The 17,257-nt window shown below is 47.6% G+C and overlaps 1 protein-coding gene across 1 annotated transcript in view; it reads left to right on the forward strand.

Annotated features, from left to right (window-relative positions):
- TRAF6 (TNF receptor associated factor 6) overlaps positions 1-17,257 on the forward strand; it is a 51,787-nt gene that overhangs the window by 14,029 nt on the left and 20,501 nt on the right. The window contains exon 2 of the mRNA XM_073604185.1: positions 9,564-9,894. Within this exon, the coding sequence (XP_073460286.1) occupies positions 9,564-9,894 (331 nt within the window). The remainder of the gene's footprint in view (positions 1-9,563; positions 9,895-17,257) is intronic.

Raw genomic sequence — 17,257 nt, forward strand, 5'->3', positions numbered from 1 at the left:
CAGAACGCGCTAAAAATGCGCATGCAGAAACGCATCAAGAATGGATCTGGATTGTGTTTTTGTGGTGTGAACCAGACCTCCACAAAAAAGTAGAGCATGCTGCGTTTTTTCTGCACTGAAAGATGGTAAAATATCAAAAACCCACCAGAACTCACCTTATTTAAAGTGAAGAAAAAAAGAGGGGGAAAAATAAGCACTGGAACGCATCAAAAAACGCACAGGCAGAAAAGCATCCAGAACACATCCGGACTGCAGTTCTATGGTGTGAACTGACCCTCACATCAGTCCCTGTCCTCAAGTCACCTACACAATCTAAGGTCCCGATCTCACATACTAGGCTGGAGCCAATGACACTACCAGCATGTCTTTGGAGTGTGGGAGGAAACCGGAATACCCGGAGGAAACCCACACAGGTACCGCACTTCACCCGCCGCACTTCAAGCGCTGCTCTTTACCTGCCGCACTTCACCCGCCGCTCTTCCCCCGCCGCTCTTCCCCCGCCGCTCTTTACCTGCCGCTTTTCACCCGTCGCTCTTCACCCGCCGCTCTTTACCCGCCGCCTTTCACCCGCCGCCTTTCACCCGCCGCTCTTTACCCCCACGCTCTTCACCCGCCGCACTTCACCCGCCGCACTTCACCTGCCGCACTTTACCCGCCGCTCTTCACTTCGCAAAAAATAAAAACTGCAAAGGTGATCAAATACCACCAAAAGAAAGCTCTATTTGTGGGGAAAAAAAAGGACGTTAATTTTGTTTGGGTGCAACGTCGCACGACCGCGCAATTGTCAGTCAAAGAGACGCAGTGCCTTAACGCAAAAAAAGGGCTTGGTCAGGAAGGGGGCAAATCCCTCCGGGGCTGCAGTGGTTAATAAGGGATTAAATAGGAGCGCCTTTTTTTTTTTTTTTTTTTTTTTTTTTTTTTTTAATTGTCAGATTGATTTAACTGATGTTACATGCAGAGAAGCTCTTCTCTTTGATCTGCAAATGAATGAAACAATGTTACCTTGTATCTCTCTATTTTGCACCTGAACCGTGTTTATTGCCTCACAAATGTCAAAGATGCCGCTTAGTGAAATGTACCTTTTTTCTTTTCTTTTTTTTTTTTTTTTTTTTTATGGATTTGAACAAGGCTTTATTCGATCCAAAATGTTGATGAACATGGGGGGGGGGGGGGGGGTCTGGGGAGGAGATTAAAAGGATAGTTCCACTTTTGTGGCAACAAAATAGCAAAAAAAATATATAATTGCTACACAAATCATATTGTAATATAATGTTATTTAAAACGACCTTTCCTCTTCATTCCGCAGCGCTCTGGTTTTCTGTGAAATGCAATATGGCAACCTGGAGGCGTTCTGTACACAGATGGTGCACAGAACTCCCCCCGTGAAACATCATTTCCTGCTTGTGTTGATTGGCTCACTGATTTTCCCAGAAGTCTACACTAAGATACAAATCAGATTTTGGGCATCCTCTGGAATAAGAATGTCCTTTTTGATGAGATACTCCTAAAGGGAAATCGCATCTAAAGTGAGACCCTGCCACTTTCCTCATTAGAACCCTGCAAGTCCAGCAGCTCATTGCTAATTATAAAATCACTCCCTTTCACCTTCACTTTGCACATTGATACAGAGAAATAATCAACTATTTCTTCAGAATAACAAAAGGCAGGAATAGATAAGACATACACAGTAACAAGGTGTTGTACATTTTACCATGCCTTGATAACATTCTTTAGGTCAGGCTGATCTTGTGCACATATATCTAATAAACTCATTCAACACCTTTTTACAATCTTTTATTGCACATTTTTAAATGCATTTTAGCTGGCAGAGGTGATATAAACGAGCAGCAGTAATGCTTTATAAACCTCCTGGATAGGCTGTAAACCTTTACAATATATGCTACAGGTCTTCCTTAATGCTGAACTCCCTGCACAAACCTTTTTATTTACATATATTCTATAGCTACAAAGGATATAAGACCACTTTGTGTGCACTAAATGTGTTTACAAACCCAGTTATGACTTTGTAAAGGTAGCAGTGACATCATCACTGTGCTGTACATAGCCTGTGCAGAGAAAAGAGCTGTGGGAGGGACCCAACAGGCTCCACCCACTACAGGCTGCCTGCAGAAAACTAAAGGTGGGGGCGGAGACAAGACCAGTCACCCAGGACAGGGGGAGAGAGCAAAGCTGTGGGAGGGGGCCAAGCAAGCTCCACCCACTACAGGCTGTCTAGGGAAAACTCCAGGAAGGGGGCGGAGACAAGACCAGTCACCCAGGACAGGGGGAGAGAGCAAAGCTGTGGGAGGGGGCCAAGCAAGCTCCACCCACTACAGGCTGTCTCCGGAAAACTACAGGAAGGGGGCGGAAACAAGACCAGTCACCCTGCATAAGGAGAGAGCAGCAGTGAGCGGTCTTTATTACAGGAAGTCTCACACTGGATTACTGCACAGATCTGGAAGAAATAAACAAAGCACACCAAGACTCAAGGAAGAATATATATGACTTTTTTTTAGACAATATTTATTTTGCATGGAGTAAGGCTCAGTTCACACTGTAGTGATGCGAGGAAACCCTGCAAATTCAGTGCGGCTTCCCACGTCGCACCTGACTCGCAGGCAGTTCACACTGCCCTCTGCGAACTGCTGCGGGTGTCAATACAAAGTTAATGGAGCTGCCCCAGATCCGTTTGCATATCGCAGTGCGGACTATGGATTCGGACAGGAATCGGATTGCACGGGGGCGAACCCCCGTGCGGGGAAAAAAAAAAGGGTCCTGCGCAAACTTGGTCTGACATCGCATGTGATCTGCACAGCAATGCGGTGCAAATCGCATGCAATGTCTGGCATCGCACCAGTGTGATCCGACCCTTAATGTGATTGTATAAGGCTTAAGGTTTTTTAGCTTAAAGGTAAAAAACCTGTGTGCAACAGCCAACCCCCCCCCAATACCTGAGCCCTGTTACGATCCAGCGATGTGTACAAGAGTCTCGGCTCTCCGGGGACTCTCCCTCCTCGTTGGCTGAGACGGCAGTGGGAGCCAATGAGAAGAGAGAGGGGCTGTAGCCAAGCCTCGGCTCTGTGTGTTAATGGACACACAGAGCAGCGGCTCAGGAGCGCGGGGCTAGTCGGATGCCCCCATAGCAAGCTGTTTGCTCTAGGGGCACTTGGCAGTAGGGAGGGGTCAGGAGTGCCAGTGAGGGACCCCAGAAGAAGAGGAGGATCAGGGCTACTCTGTGCAAAACCGCTACACAGAGCAAATGAGTATAACATGTTGTTTATTTTTAAAGTGGTTGTAAAAGCCTTAATTATACCCAGTGAAGTGAATAGTATCAGATGATACACAGAGATGACACAAATCCTCCTACATAAGTTGTACCTGTTTAACTGCAGTCTTCTCCTCTCTACAACCCTTCAAAGTGCTGATTTGTGATAAACTTGTGATGCGTCTATGAGGAGTACAGAGGAGGGGGTGGGGAACTGCAGTTGCAGCTCTTACAGTGCTTATACACTATGTGAGAGCTGATTGGAGGAAAGGGACACCCCCCCACCCCCACCCTCTCCACATAGGCAGAAGAACAAAGGAACATCCCTCATGTGTCAGGAGAACTTGTCAGAAGTGACTTATGCTGATAACAGAGGAATGAAGCACCAGAGAGAAACCACACTTAGACCCTGTACCCAAATAAAATTGATGTCCTTTTTTCTCCCACAAATAGAGATTTCTTTTGGTGGTATTCGATCACCTCTGCGTTTTTTTTTAAATTTTTTGTGCTATAAACAAAAAAAGACCGACAATTTTGAAAAATCGAATATTTTTTATTTTCTGCTATAAAACATATCCAATAAAAATTTTTAAAAAAACTTTAAAGATTTTTGGTAAAAAAATCCCAATTGGCGTATATTGATTGGTTCGTGCAAAAGTTTATAACATCTACAAACTATGGGATAATTTTATTAAATTTTTTTATTATTATTATTATTATTATTATTATTTATTTATTTATTTTTTTTTTACTACTAATGGGGGCAATCAGCTATTTTTAGCAGGATTGCGGCAGACAAATCTGACACTAAGTGACACACTTTGGGGACCAGTGACACTAACACAGTGATCAGTGCTAAAAGAAAAATAAATTAAAAAAATGCACAGTCGCTGTACTAATGACACTGGCAGGGAAGGGGTTAACATCAGGGATGATTAAAGGGTTAAATGTCTCCCTAGGGAGTGATTAATAACTGTGTGTGGGGGGGGGGTGGCTTAACTGTGGGAAGACAGAGATCCGTGTTCCTGCTTAGCAGAAACACAACATCTCCATCTTCCACTCTCCATCTTCCACTCAGAACGGCGATCTGCCTCATTTACATGCGGGTCCCTGCAGACATCGCATCAGCCGGACCCGCTGATTGGCTCCCGTTGTGTCCAATCACAGCGGGAGTGGGTCCCCGGCAGCGTGTGTGCGTGTGTGTGTGTGTGTGTGGGGGGGTGGCTGACATATATACAGGTGTGGGGGGGGGCGCTGATATATACAGGTGTGTGTGGGGGGGCGCTGATATATACAGGTGTGTGTGGGGGGGCGCTGACATATATACAGGAGTGTGGGGGGGGGCGCTGACATATATACAGGTGTGGGGGGGGCGCTGACATATATACAGGTGTGTGTGGGGGGGGGGGCGCTGACATATATACAGGTGTGTGTGGGTGTGTGGGGGGGGGGCGCTGACATATATACTGGTGTGTCTGTGGGGGGGGCGCTGACATATATACAGGTGTGTCTGTGGGGGGGGCGCTGACATATATACAGGTGTGTGTGGGGGGGGCGCTGACATATATACTGGTGTGTGTGTGGGGGGGCGTTGACATATATACAGGTGTGTGGGGGGGGGCGCTGACATATATACAGGTGTATGGGGGGGCGCTGACATATATACAGGTGTGGGGGGGGGAGGCGCTGACATATATACAGGTGTGTGTGTGGGGGGGGTGCTAACATACATACAGGTGTGTGTGGGGGGGCGCTGACATATATACAGGTGTATGGGGGGGCGCTGACATATATACAGGTGTATGGGGGGGCGCTGACATATATACAGGTGTGTGTGGGGAGGGCGCTGACATATATACAGGTGTGTGTGTGGGGGGGGGCGCTGACATATATACTGGTGTGTGTGGGGGGGCGCTGACATATATACAGGTGTGTGTGGGGGGCGCTGACATATATACAGGTGTGTGTGGGGGGCGCTGACATATATACAGGTGTATGGGGGGGCGCTGACATATATACAGGTGTGTGTGGGGGGGCGCTAACATATATACAGGTGTGTGTGTGGGGGGGGCGCTGACATATATACTGGTGTGTGTGGGGGGGGCGCTGACATATAAACAGGTTTGTGGGGGGGGCGCTGACATATATACAGGTGTATGGGGGGGCGCTGACATATATACAGGTGTGTGTGGGGAGGGCGCTGACATATATACAGGTGTGTGTGTGGGGGGGGCGCTGACATATAAACAGGTTTGTGGGGGGGGCGCTGACATATATACAGGTGTATGGGGGGGCGCTGACATATATACAGGTGTGTGTGGGGGGGCGCTAACATATATACAGGTGTGTGTGTGGGGGGGGCGCTGACATATATACTGGTGTGTGTGGGGGGGGCGCTGACATATATACAGGTGTGTGTGGGGGGCGCTGACATATATACAGGTGTATGGGGGGGCGCTGACATATATACAGGTGTGTGTGGGGGGGGGGGCTAACATATATACAGGTGTGTGGGGGGGGGCGCTAACATATATACAGGTGTGTGTGGGGGGGCGCTGACATATATACTGGTGTGTGTGTGGGGGGGGCGTTGACATATATACAGGTGTATGGGGGGGGCGCTGACATATATACAGGTGTGTATGGGGGGGCGCTGACATATATACAGGTGTGTGTGGGGGGGCGCTGACATATATACAGGTGTGTGTGGGGGGGCGCTGACATATATACAGGTGTGTGTGGGGGGGGCGCTGACATATATACAGGTGTGTGTGGGGGGCGCTGACATATATACAGGTGTGTGTGGGGGGGCGCTGACATATATACAGGTGTGTGTGGGGGGGGCGCTGACATATATACAGGTGTGTGTGGGGGGGCGCTGACATATATACAGGTGTGTGTGGGGGGGCGCTGACATATATACAGGTGTGTGTGGGGGGGCGTTGACATATATACAGGTGTGTGTGGGGGGGCGCTGACATATATACAGGTGTGTGGGGGGGCGCTGACATATATACAGGTGTGGGGGGGCGCTAACATATATACAGGTGTGGGGGGGGGCGCTGACATATATACAGGTGTGGGGGGGGCGCTGACATATATACAGGTGTGTGGGGGGGGGGCGCTGACATATATACAGGTGTGTGGGGGGGGCTGACATATATACAGGTGTGTTGGGGGGGCGCTGACATATATACAGGTGTGTGGGGGGGGGCGCTGACATATATACAGGTGTGTTGGGGGGGCGCTGACATATATACAGGTGTGTGCGGGGGGGGGGGCTGACATATATATATATATAGGTGTGTGGGGGGGGGGTCGCTGACATATATACAGGTGTGTGTGTGGGGTGGGGGGGGAGCGCTGACATATATACAGGTGTGTGTGTGTACGCTGACATATATACAGGTGTGTGGGGGGGGGGGCGCTGACATATATACAGGTGTATGTGGGGGGGCGCTGACATATATACAGGTGTATGTGGGGGGGGGGCGCTGACATATATACAGGTGTGTTGGGGGGGGCCCTGACATATATAAAGGTGTGTGTGGGTGGGTGGGGGGGGGCGCTGACATATATACAGGTGTGCGTGTGTGTACGCTGACATATATACAGGTGTGTGTGTGGGGGGGGCGCTGACATATATACAGGTGTGTGTGGGGGGGGCGCTGACATATATACAGGTGTGTGTGGGGGGGGGCGTTGACATATATACAGGTGTGTGTGGGGGGGGGCGCTGACATATATACAGGTGTGTGTGGGGGGGGGCGCTGACATATATACAGGTGTGTGTGGGGGGGGGCGCTGACATATATACAGGTGTGTGTGGGGGGGGGGGCGCTGACATATATACAGGTGGGTGGGTGTGTGGGGGGGGGCGCTGACATATATACAGGTGTGTGGGGGGGCTGACATATATACAGGTGTGTGTGGGGGGGCGCTGACATATATACAGGTGTGTTGGGGGGGGGGCGCTGACATATATACAGGTGTGTTGGGGGGGGGCGCTGACATATATACAGGTGTGTTGGGGGGGGGGGGCGCTGACATATATACAGGTGTGTTGGGGGGGGGCGCTGACATATATACAGGCGTGTGGGGGGGCGCTGACATATATACAGGTGTGTTGGGGGGGGGCGCTGACATATATACAGGTGTGTTGGGGGGGGGGGGCGCTGACATATATACAGGTGTGTTGGGGGGGGGCGCTGACATATATACAGGTGTGTGTGGGGGGGGCGCTGACATATATACAGGTGTGTGTGTGGGGGGGGGGGGCGCTGACATATATACAGGCGTGTGTGGGGGGGCGCTGACATATATACAGGTGTGTGGGGGGGGGGGCGCTGACATATATACAGGTGTGGTGGGGGGGGTCTGACATATATACAGGTGTGGTGGGGGGGGTCTGACATATATACAGGTGTGTGTGGGGGGGCGCTGACATATATACAGGTGTGTGTGGGGGGGCGCTGACATATATACAGGTGTGTGGGGGGGGGGGGCGCTGACATATATACAGGTGTGGTGGGGGGGGGTCTGACATATATACAGGTGTGGTGGGGGGGGGTCTGACATATATACAGGTGTGTGGGGGGGGCGCTGACATATATACAGGTGTGTGGGGGGGGGGCGCTGACATATATACAGGTGTGTGTGGGGGGGCGCTGACATATATACAGGTGTGTGGGGGGCGCTGACATATATACAGGGGGGGGGCGCTGACATATATACAGGTGTGTTGGGGGGTGTCTGACATATATACAGGTGTGTTGGGGGGTGTCTGACATGTATACAGGTGTGTTGGGGGGGGGGGGGGCGCTGACATATATACAGGTGTGGTGGGGGGGGTGTCTGACATATATACAGGTGTGTGTGTGTGTGTGTGGGGGGGGGTGTCTGACATATATACAGGTGTGGTGGGGGGGGGCGCTGACATATATACAGGTGTGGTGGGGGGGGCGCTGACATATATACAGGTGTGGTGGGGGGGGGCGCTGACATATATACAGGTGTGTGGGAGGGGGGTGTCTGACATATATACAGGTGTGTGGGGGGGGGGGGGCGCTGACATATATACAGGTGTGGGGGGGGGCGCTGACATATATACAGGTGTGGGGGGGTGTCTGACATATATACAGGTGTGGTGGGGGGGTGTCTGACATATATACAGGTGTGTGGGGGGGGGGCGCTGACATATATACAGGTGTGGGGGGGGCGCTGACATATATACAGGTGTGGGGGGGTGTCTGACATATATACAGGTGTGGTGGGGGGGTGTCTGACATATATACAGGTGTGTGGGGGGGGGGGCGCTGACATATATACAGGTGTGGGGGGGGGGCGCTGACATATATACAGGTGTGGGGGGGGCGCTGACATATATACAGGTGTGGTGGGGGGGTGTCTGACATATATACAGGTGTGTGGGGGGGGGGGCGCTGACATATATACAGGTGTGGGGGGGGGCGCTGACATATATACAGGTGTGGTGGGGGGGTGTCTGACATATATACAGGTGTGGGGGGGGCGCTGACATATATACAGGTGTGGTGGGGGGGTGTCTGACATATATACAGGTGTGGTGGGGGGGTGTCTGACATATATACAGGTGTGGTGGGGGGGGGTCTGACATATATACAGGTGTGGGGGGGGGGGCGCTGACATATATACAGGTGTGGGGGGGGGCGCTGACATATATACAGGTGTGGTGGGGGGGGGTCTGACATATATACAGGTGTGGTGGGGGGGGGTCTGACATATATACAGGTGTGGTGGTGGGGCGCTGACATATATACAGGTGTGGGGGGGGCGCTGACATATATACAGGTGTGTGTGGGGGGGGCGCTGACATATATACAGGTGTGTGGGAGGGGGGGTCTGACATATATACAGGTGTGTGGGAGGGGGGGTCTGACATATATTCAGGTGTATGTGGGGGGGGGCGGACAAATATACAGGATTTAGGGGGGGGACTGAGTGCGTACAGATGAGGTGGCCGGTGTGCAGATTCGGTAGAATGGCCCATAGGGGAATGTAGGGGCTCGGGGGGAGGCGGGGGGCCCAACTGTGTAAGGTGCCCAAAAATGCATATTTAAAATTCATATTGCATGTCTGGGGTTAACAACCACTTTAGAACCAGAAATTGCTAGAATCTGTTGGATGGGTGGGGGGGTCCTGCTGCCATAATAATGTGCACACCAAATGCAGTTCTGTTTTAGATTCCAGCACTAAAGGCTTTCAGGATACACATTACATTTGAAGAATGTTCATTGATTTTCTGTTTCTCTTCTCTTAGATGGTGGCGGGGCTCCCAGCTGCCCGACTACTATGAGTCTAATGAATTCCAGGACCAGCTTCGAGGCGGCCGACTCGGACGACGCCTGCTGCGGAGCTATGGCAGCTTGCTGCATGAACACCAAGGATGACATCACCAGCCCCTCCGTGGAAACTCCCAGCGCAAACCCTTCCAGCCTGGTCATGGAGGAGACTCAAGGCTACGACGTGGACTTTGACCCCCCACTGGAGAGCAAATACGAGTGCCCCATCTGTCTCATGGCACTGCGGGAGCCGCTGCAGACCCCCTGTGGGCACCGCTTCTGTAAGGCCTGCATCATAAAGTCTATAAGGTGGGCAGTCACTATCACACGGCTTCTTAGCTTTACTAGTCAGCTCTTCCTCTGTACTTCACATGACTACCATGTTTAGGCTTCCTATAGACATTGCTCACCATGCTTCTGAAGATGCCAGTTTTCTGGCTGCCATGTTTTGGATGTTCTGAGTCGCTGGCCAGGTATAAGTATAGAGAGCGGTAAGAATCTACTGACTCCTGTGGCTGCAAGCAGAGAGCTTGTGACTGTATGGCCAGCATTTACACTTTGAGGTTGATTTACTAAAACTGGAAAGTGCAAAATCTGGTGCAGCTCTGCATAGAAACCAATCAGCTTCCAGGTTTTATTGTCAAAGCTTAACCACTTCCGGACCACCGCACGCCAATATACGTCCCAAGTTTGAAGAGGAATATCGTTGTTATGGCAGCAGCTAGCTGCCATAACTCCGGTATCCTCCTCTTCGGCCAGTGGTCCGCTTTCCGATAAGAGTGGTCTCTGCGGCGGATTCGCCGCAAGATCACTTTTATCAGCGGCAGGAGAGGGCCTCTCCCACCGAGCTCCGGTGCCCTCCCCCGCTTACCAGAGCCATCGGCAGCGGCGGAGGCGATCAGATCTTCTCTCTTGCTGGGTATGGAGACGAGTGAGGGGAAGATGGCCCCCACCCATCTCTATAACATTGCAGGGCGGAAGTGACATCAAAACGTTCCGCCCATAGCTCTTAAAGGGCCAATTTTTTAATTTTTTTTTTTTTTTTTAAATGACAACATTTTTTTTTTTTATTGCATTTTAATGTAAATATGAGATCTGAGGTCTTTTTGACCCCAGATCTCAGATTTAAGAGGTCCTGTCATGGATGTTTACATTCCTTGTAATAGGAATAAAAGTGACACAATTTTTTTTTTTTTTTTTTAAACAGTGTAAAAATAAAAAAAAAAAAGATAAAATAAATAAGAAAAAAAAAAATTTAAACCTGTCCCACCAAGCTCGCGTGCAGAAACTAAAGCATACGTGAGTAGGACCCGCATATGAAAACGGTGTTCAAACCACACATGTGAGGTATCTCCGCGATCGGTAGAGCGAGAGCAATAATTTTAGCCCCAGACCCCCTCTGTAACTCAAAACATGCAACCTGTAGAATTTTTTTAACACGTCGCCTATGGAGATTTTTAAAGGTAAAAGTTTGTCGCCATTCCACGAGCGGGCGCAATTTTGAAGCGTGACATGTTGGGTATCAATTTACTCGGCATAACATTATCTTTCACAATATTAAAAATAATTGAGCTAACTTTACAGCTCTTTTTTTTTTTAATTCAAAAAAGTGTATTTAAAAAAAAAAAAAAGTGCGGTTGTAAGACTGCTACACAAGTACGGTGTGACAGAAAGTATTGCAATGACCGCCATTTTATTCTCTAGGGTGTTCGAAAAAAAAAATGTATAATGTTTTGGGGTTCTACGTAATTTTCTAGCAAAAAAAACTGTTTTTAACTTGTAAACACCAAATCTCAAAAAGAGGCTCGGTCCTTAAGTGGTTAAAGTGATTGTAAAGTCTCTTTTTGTTATTTTTAAAGAAAAAATAAATAAAACTGTATGGTTCTTCACAGAGCAGCCCAGATCCTCCTCTTCTTGGGTCCCTCACCGGCACTTCCGGCCACTTCCCCTCCTGTTGAGTGCCCCCACAGCATGCAGCTTGTTATGGGGGCACCCGAGCTACAGCTCTGTCTCCCCATTCAGACACAGAGATGCGGTTCGCCAAGCCCGCCCCCCCCCCCCGATTGGCTAACTTACTTTGACAGCAGCGGGAGCCAGTGGTGACGCTGCTGTGTTTCAACTAATCAGGAGGGAGAGTCCCGGATGGCCGAGGCACTCTTGCACATCGCTGGATAGGTAAGTATTAGAGGGATGCTCCACACTAAATGATTTTTATTTTAATGCATAGAATGCATTAGGATAAAAAAAATCATCTGACTTTACAACCCCTTTAATTGAACAAGCTGAAGTTAGAAGCTGATTGGCTACCATGTACAGCTGCACCAGATTTTGCACTCTCCAGTTTTAGTAAGTGTTTTTAGTAAGGCCCTATTAAAAGAGAAGTATGGGTTGTTGTTTTTTTGCCCTTTCATACTTACCTAGGTGGATGCTACATCTGTCCGAACCGAATGATCAAACACCTCTGATGGCTCTGTTCTCACAGATCCCCGAGGTGAGAGCTGCTGACTGTCAATCAGCAGCTCTCCTCTCTGCTCCTCCTCACTCACTGGAGCGCTGAGCTGTGGAGGGGCGGGGAGCGGCCGTGTCAGGCTCTCAGGGGCTCGCTGAGAGGCTGGGACAGGCATCAGTCCAGGCACCTGGCAGATCCTGAATCCCATTGTTGGGATGACGCGGGGCCTGGACTGATTCCAGTGACGTCAGCAGAGAGCGGACTTCAGCCTGCTCTCTGCTGGAAACGGGTCACAGGAGTGCAAAATGAATTGCTCTTCTCTGACCCATAGGAGAAGCCCAGCCTAACGAGCTCAGACTGGACTTCTTTTTTCCCTCATTTTGTAGCTCGAAGCTCCAAAACACTTGGAGGAGAAAAAAAAACAAACAAAAAAAAAAACACAGTTCTCTATGGAGATGTGAACCAACTCCATAGAGAACTGTGTTTTTTTTTTTTTTGTTTTGTTTTGTTTTTTTTTTCTCCTCTCCTCCTTTTCTATCTGAAGCTCAAAAAAGTTGAGCAAATTGGTGCATTTTTTTAAGTGTTTTTTGTTCCATAGAAATGGTTGGTTTGGGTGTTTTGCTTTAATGCAATAATTAAATGAAAATACTGTAAATAATAATAATAAACAAAAATGAAATAAAAAAAAAGCCTTAACCCTAATAACCCCTAACCTCCTTAACCCCTAACCTAACAAATTAAATATATAACTAATAAGTAAATGAACCTCCAGCTCTAACCTTTAACCACTTCCTTCCCCGCCCATAGTCAAATGACGTCTGCAGGAGGGATCTCTCATCCCGGGCGAGCGTCATATGACGTCCTCGGCTTCCTGGCCTTCTATTGGACACGTGTGCGCCCGCCGCATCACTCGGGAGCCGATGCGCGTGCCCGACACCCATGATTGCCAGTAACAGAGCCGGGGACGTGGATCTGTGTGTGTAAACACACAGACCCACGTTCTGTCAGGGGAGAGGAAACCGATCGTGTGTTCCCAGTACAGAGGAACACCAATCGGTCTCCTCCCCTTCTGAGTCCCCTCCCCCTACAGCTAGAATCACCCCCTAGGTAACACAGTTAACCCCTTGATTACCTCCTAGTGTTAACCCCTTCCCTGCCAGTGACATTTATACAGTAATCAGTGCATTTTTATAGTGTCCAATGTGTCCGCCATAATGTCAGTCACCATAAAAAATCGCAGATCGCCTCCATTACTAGTAAAAAAAATAATAAGAATAAAAATGCCATAAAACTATCCCCTATTTTGTAGACGCTATAACTTTTGCGCAAACCAATCAATATATGCTTATTGCGATTTTTTTTTTTTTAACCAAAAATATGTCCAAGAATATATATCAGCCTAAAGTAAAAAATATTGTGTTTTTTTTCAAACTTGTCACTGTTCTTTTGTTTATAACGCAATAAATAAAACCGCAGAGATTATCAAATAACACCAAAAGAAAGCTCTATTTGTAGGGGGGAAAAAAATCTAAAAATGTAATTTGGGTACGGTGTAGCATGACCGCGCAATTGTGATTCAAAGTGCGACAGCGCTGAAAATTGGCCTGGGCAGGAAGGGGGTGAAAATGCCCGCTATTGAAGTGGTTAAACCCCAACCCTTACTAAAAAGTAAAAAAATAAATGAAAAATGAATAAAAGCGGATGAAAAAATCTGAAAAACATAGCAACAGATGATGAAACGGATGATATTTTTCTTTGTCGGTTAATTAACAAGTGCTGTACACAAACGCGCATACAAACGCTCCAAAAAAATGCTTAAAAACGCAATGCTCAGGTGTGAATGTAGCTTTGAGCAGAATTGCACATTTTTGCAGCTTTTGTCAGGCTTTTTCTTTCAACTAAAAGATGTGGAGTGCTGCTGTTTGAGCAGAAAACACTTGGAAAGACCATTCATGTTGCACTTTTCGGGTATTTCCATTAAAGTCTATGGGGACGAAAACACTCAATCTGCCTGAAAAGTAGTTCATGTACTTATTTGAGTGACAGGCGGTTTGCTACAAGCAACAGGACGCTCAGATGTGAACAAAGGCTAATGAAAATAATAACAGGTTTTTTTCTTGTTGAGCGTTTTTGAACTTGGAGCTACAAGCAAAAAAATATGCAAATATGGACAGGGCCTGAAGCTCGAAGCACCAAAACGCTGGAGGAGAAAAAAAAAAAAAAAAATCAGTTATTTTCTATGGTGATTGTTCACATCTCCACTCCAAGTCGCCCTGGAGCTCAAAAAAGATCTGGAGCTTTTTATGTAGCTCAAATTGGGCAGATTGGTACATTTCTAAAGTATTTTTTTTTTTCCCCATAGAAATGCATGGAAACGTTTGATTCAGGGATTTTTGAGGCTTAGACATTGCTTGTGATTCGCGCCGCACTGCTATGCAGATCACACTAATGCGATCTGATTCCTGCACCATTTGGCAGTTCACACTGTGATCTGCGAACTGATCTCGGGATGTCATTAACTTTTCATTACACCCCCCCAGCGGTTTGCAGAAGGCAGTGTGAACCACAGGCAGGTGACGTGCAACTGGAATCGCCCCGGTTCCAGCATCGCATATATGTGAACCGGGACTTCGAGTTTTAGTGTGTTTTTGTTATGCAGTAGATCCCTGTCATGTCACTAGGCAGAACGGGGGAAATGCCTTGTTTACATCTCCCCGTTCTTCCACTCTGTGACACGACTGCGGGCATCCGGCGGACACCACACGCGCCCACAAAGCCACGTCTTAACGGGGACGTACCTGTACGCCCATTTGCCCAGCCGTGCCATTGTGCTGACATCTATCGTCATGCGCTGGTCTGCATGTGGTTGAAAGCAAATTGACTTTTTAACACCATGAGATTGATTTCCCAAACTGGAAAGTGCAAAATCTGCTGCAACTCCACATAGAAACCAATCAGCTTCCAGGTTTTATTGTCAAAGCTTGATTTAAAACAAGCTGAAGTTAGAAGCTGATTGGCTCCCGTGCAGAGCTGCACCAGATTTTGCACTCTCCAGTTTTAGTAAATAAACCCCGATGTGTATAAAATGTGTGATCACTCAATGCTTCACACAGGTGTAAAGCGCAGAGCCACAGTCTCACAAAAGAAGCTTATTGGAGGAAGTACTGTGGCGTTTTGGTCTCCGCTGACTTTGATCGCTGCTGGCGATATGCAGGAAATGTGTAGGAAACGCACGCTGTAAATCTCCTGACCCCTCCCTGACACCCTGAGAGGAAGCCGGTGAAATGATCGACTTTCCGTAGTTCATCGCCCAGCCTGTTTTCCATCGGCTGTTTGATGATCGCCCTTTCTCTGCCACCGGCCTTATTACTAATTAGTCTGTTGGCCAAAAAAACCTTCCCTCCCTTTCTTTTCCCTGCACATCCTGTTTGTGTAGATCCACTTATAGATTCTATAACCCGGTTTCCTGGTCTGCTTACCCTGTAGGGACATGTGTATTAGCAGAGATGTTATCAGTTCCATAATGTAGAATGACATTATTCTGGGGGGGGGGGGTGAAAGGAAAAAAATGTCGTTATAAAGGGTAATTATAGCATCTATATATTTTTTTTTTTTTTAATTATTTTTTAGCCATATAAATAAAGAGATTTTAGTAAAACTTGTACTCCAGAATGGTTGCAGGTCCTATATAGATATCCCACAGCTGCAGTGAAAATGGGGGGGAGGGGATTGTCGGCTTCATTTTCGGTATTTGGGGGAACTTGGCAGGGCTGCCCTCTGTCTCCAACCCTCTTCACTATTGCTATGGAACCTGTGGTGGAAGCTCTTCGAACTTCGCCCAATATTAGAGGGTTGCGGATTGGTTGGAGGAGGGGGTAGCACTGCATGCAGACAATCTTTTATTATTCTTGAATGATGCTGGACCCCTCTCCTCAAGGAGCTTTACAGATATTGGATTCTTAGTCACCCGTCACTGGGCTGAAGGTAAATTGGGCTAAGTCCTTGCTGTTTCCAAGAGATATTGAGGCTTGTAGTATGGCTTCAAATGATATTCCATTGCAGTGGGTGGAGAACTTCAAGTACTTAGGAGTGATAATCTCTCGCCAAGCCTCTGATTTTATTTCCTGAAATTTGACTCCGATCCTAAGAGATATTGGGTTAAAGTTGAAAGTGTGGAAGTCTCTACCATTATCCTTATTGGGACGTATTAACCTTTTAAAAATGAAAATTATAACAAAACTTATGTACCTTTTTAGATACTCTCAGGCGAATCGCCATCATGGTACGTTGTTACCATAGACGGCCACTAGGGGACGCTCGCGCCCCCTCGCCCATGGAGCCGATTCGAGTGCGATCGCTCGGGGCACACAGAGAACCGGGATCTGTGTGTGTAAACATAGTTTCCGGTTCTCTGAGGGGAGAACTGACATCCTCTGTTCATACAGAGTATGAACAGCGATCTGTTAGTTTCCCTGCACAGTCCACATCCCCCTTCAGTTAGAACACTTCCTAGGACACACATTAACCCCGTCACTGCCCCCTAGTGTTAACCCCTTCACTGCCAGTGACATTTTTACAGTAATTAATGCATTTTTAACCGCACAGATCGCTGTATTAATGCCAATGGTCCCAAAATTGTCCGATGTGTCCGCCATAATGTCACAGTCATGATAAAAATTACTGATCGCCGCCATTACTAGTAAAAAAAAAAAATAATAATAAAAATGCCATAAAACTATCTCCTATTTCGTAGACGCTATAACTTTTGTGCAAACAAATCAATATACACTTATTGGGATTTTTTTTTTTTTAACCAAAAATATGTAGAAGAATACGTATCGGCCTTAACTGAGGGAAAAAAAAATAATTTTTTGGGGATATTTATTATAGCAAAAAGTACAAAAAATTCGTTTTTTTTTTTTCAAAATTCAAAGTCGCTGTTTTTTTGTTTATAGTGCAAAAAATAAAAACCGCACAGGTGATCAAATACCACCAAAAGAAAGCTCTATTTGTGGGGAAAAAAGGACGTTGATTTTGTTTGGGAGCCACGTCGCACGACTGCGCAATTGTCAGTTAAAGCGGCGCAGTGCCGAATCGCAAAAAGTGTTCTGATCTTTGGCCAGCCAAATGGTCTGGGGCTGAAGCGGTTAAATCAACTTTTTTTCATCCTTTTTATACGGGGATCAGCGAACCCCAGATAAAAATTAACCTCCCTGACGCGTC

The sequence above is a fragment of the Aquarana catesbeiana genome, linkage group LG11 (genome assembly GCF_042186555.1).
Source record: "Aquarana catesbeiana isolate 2022-GZ linkage group LG11, ASM4218655v1, whole genome shotgun sequence".
Lineage (NCBI taxonomy): Eukaryota > Metazoa > Chordata > Amphibia > Anura > Ranidae > Aquarana > Aquarana catesbeiana.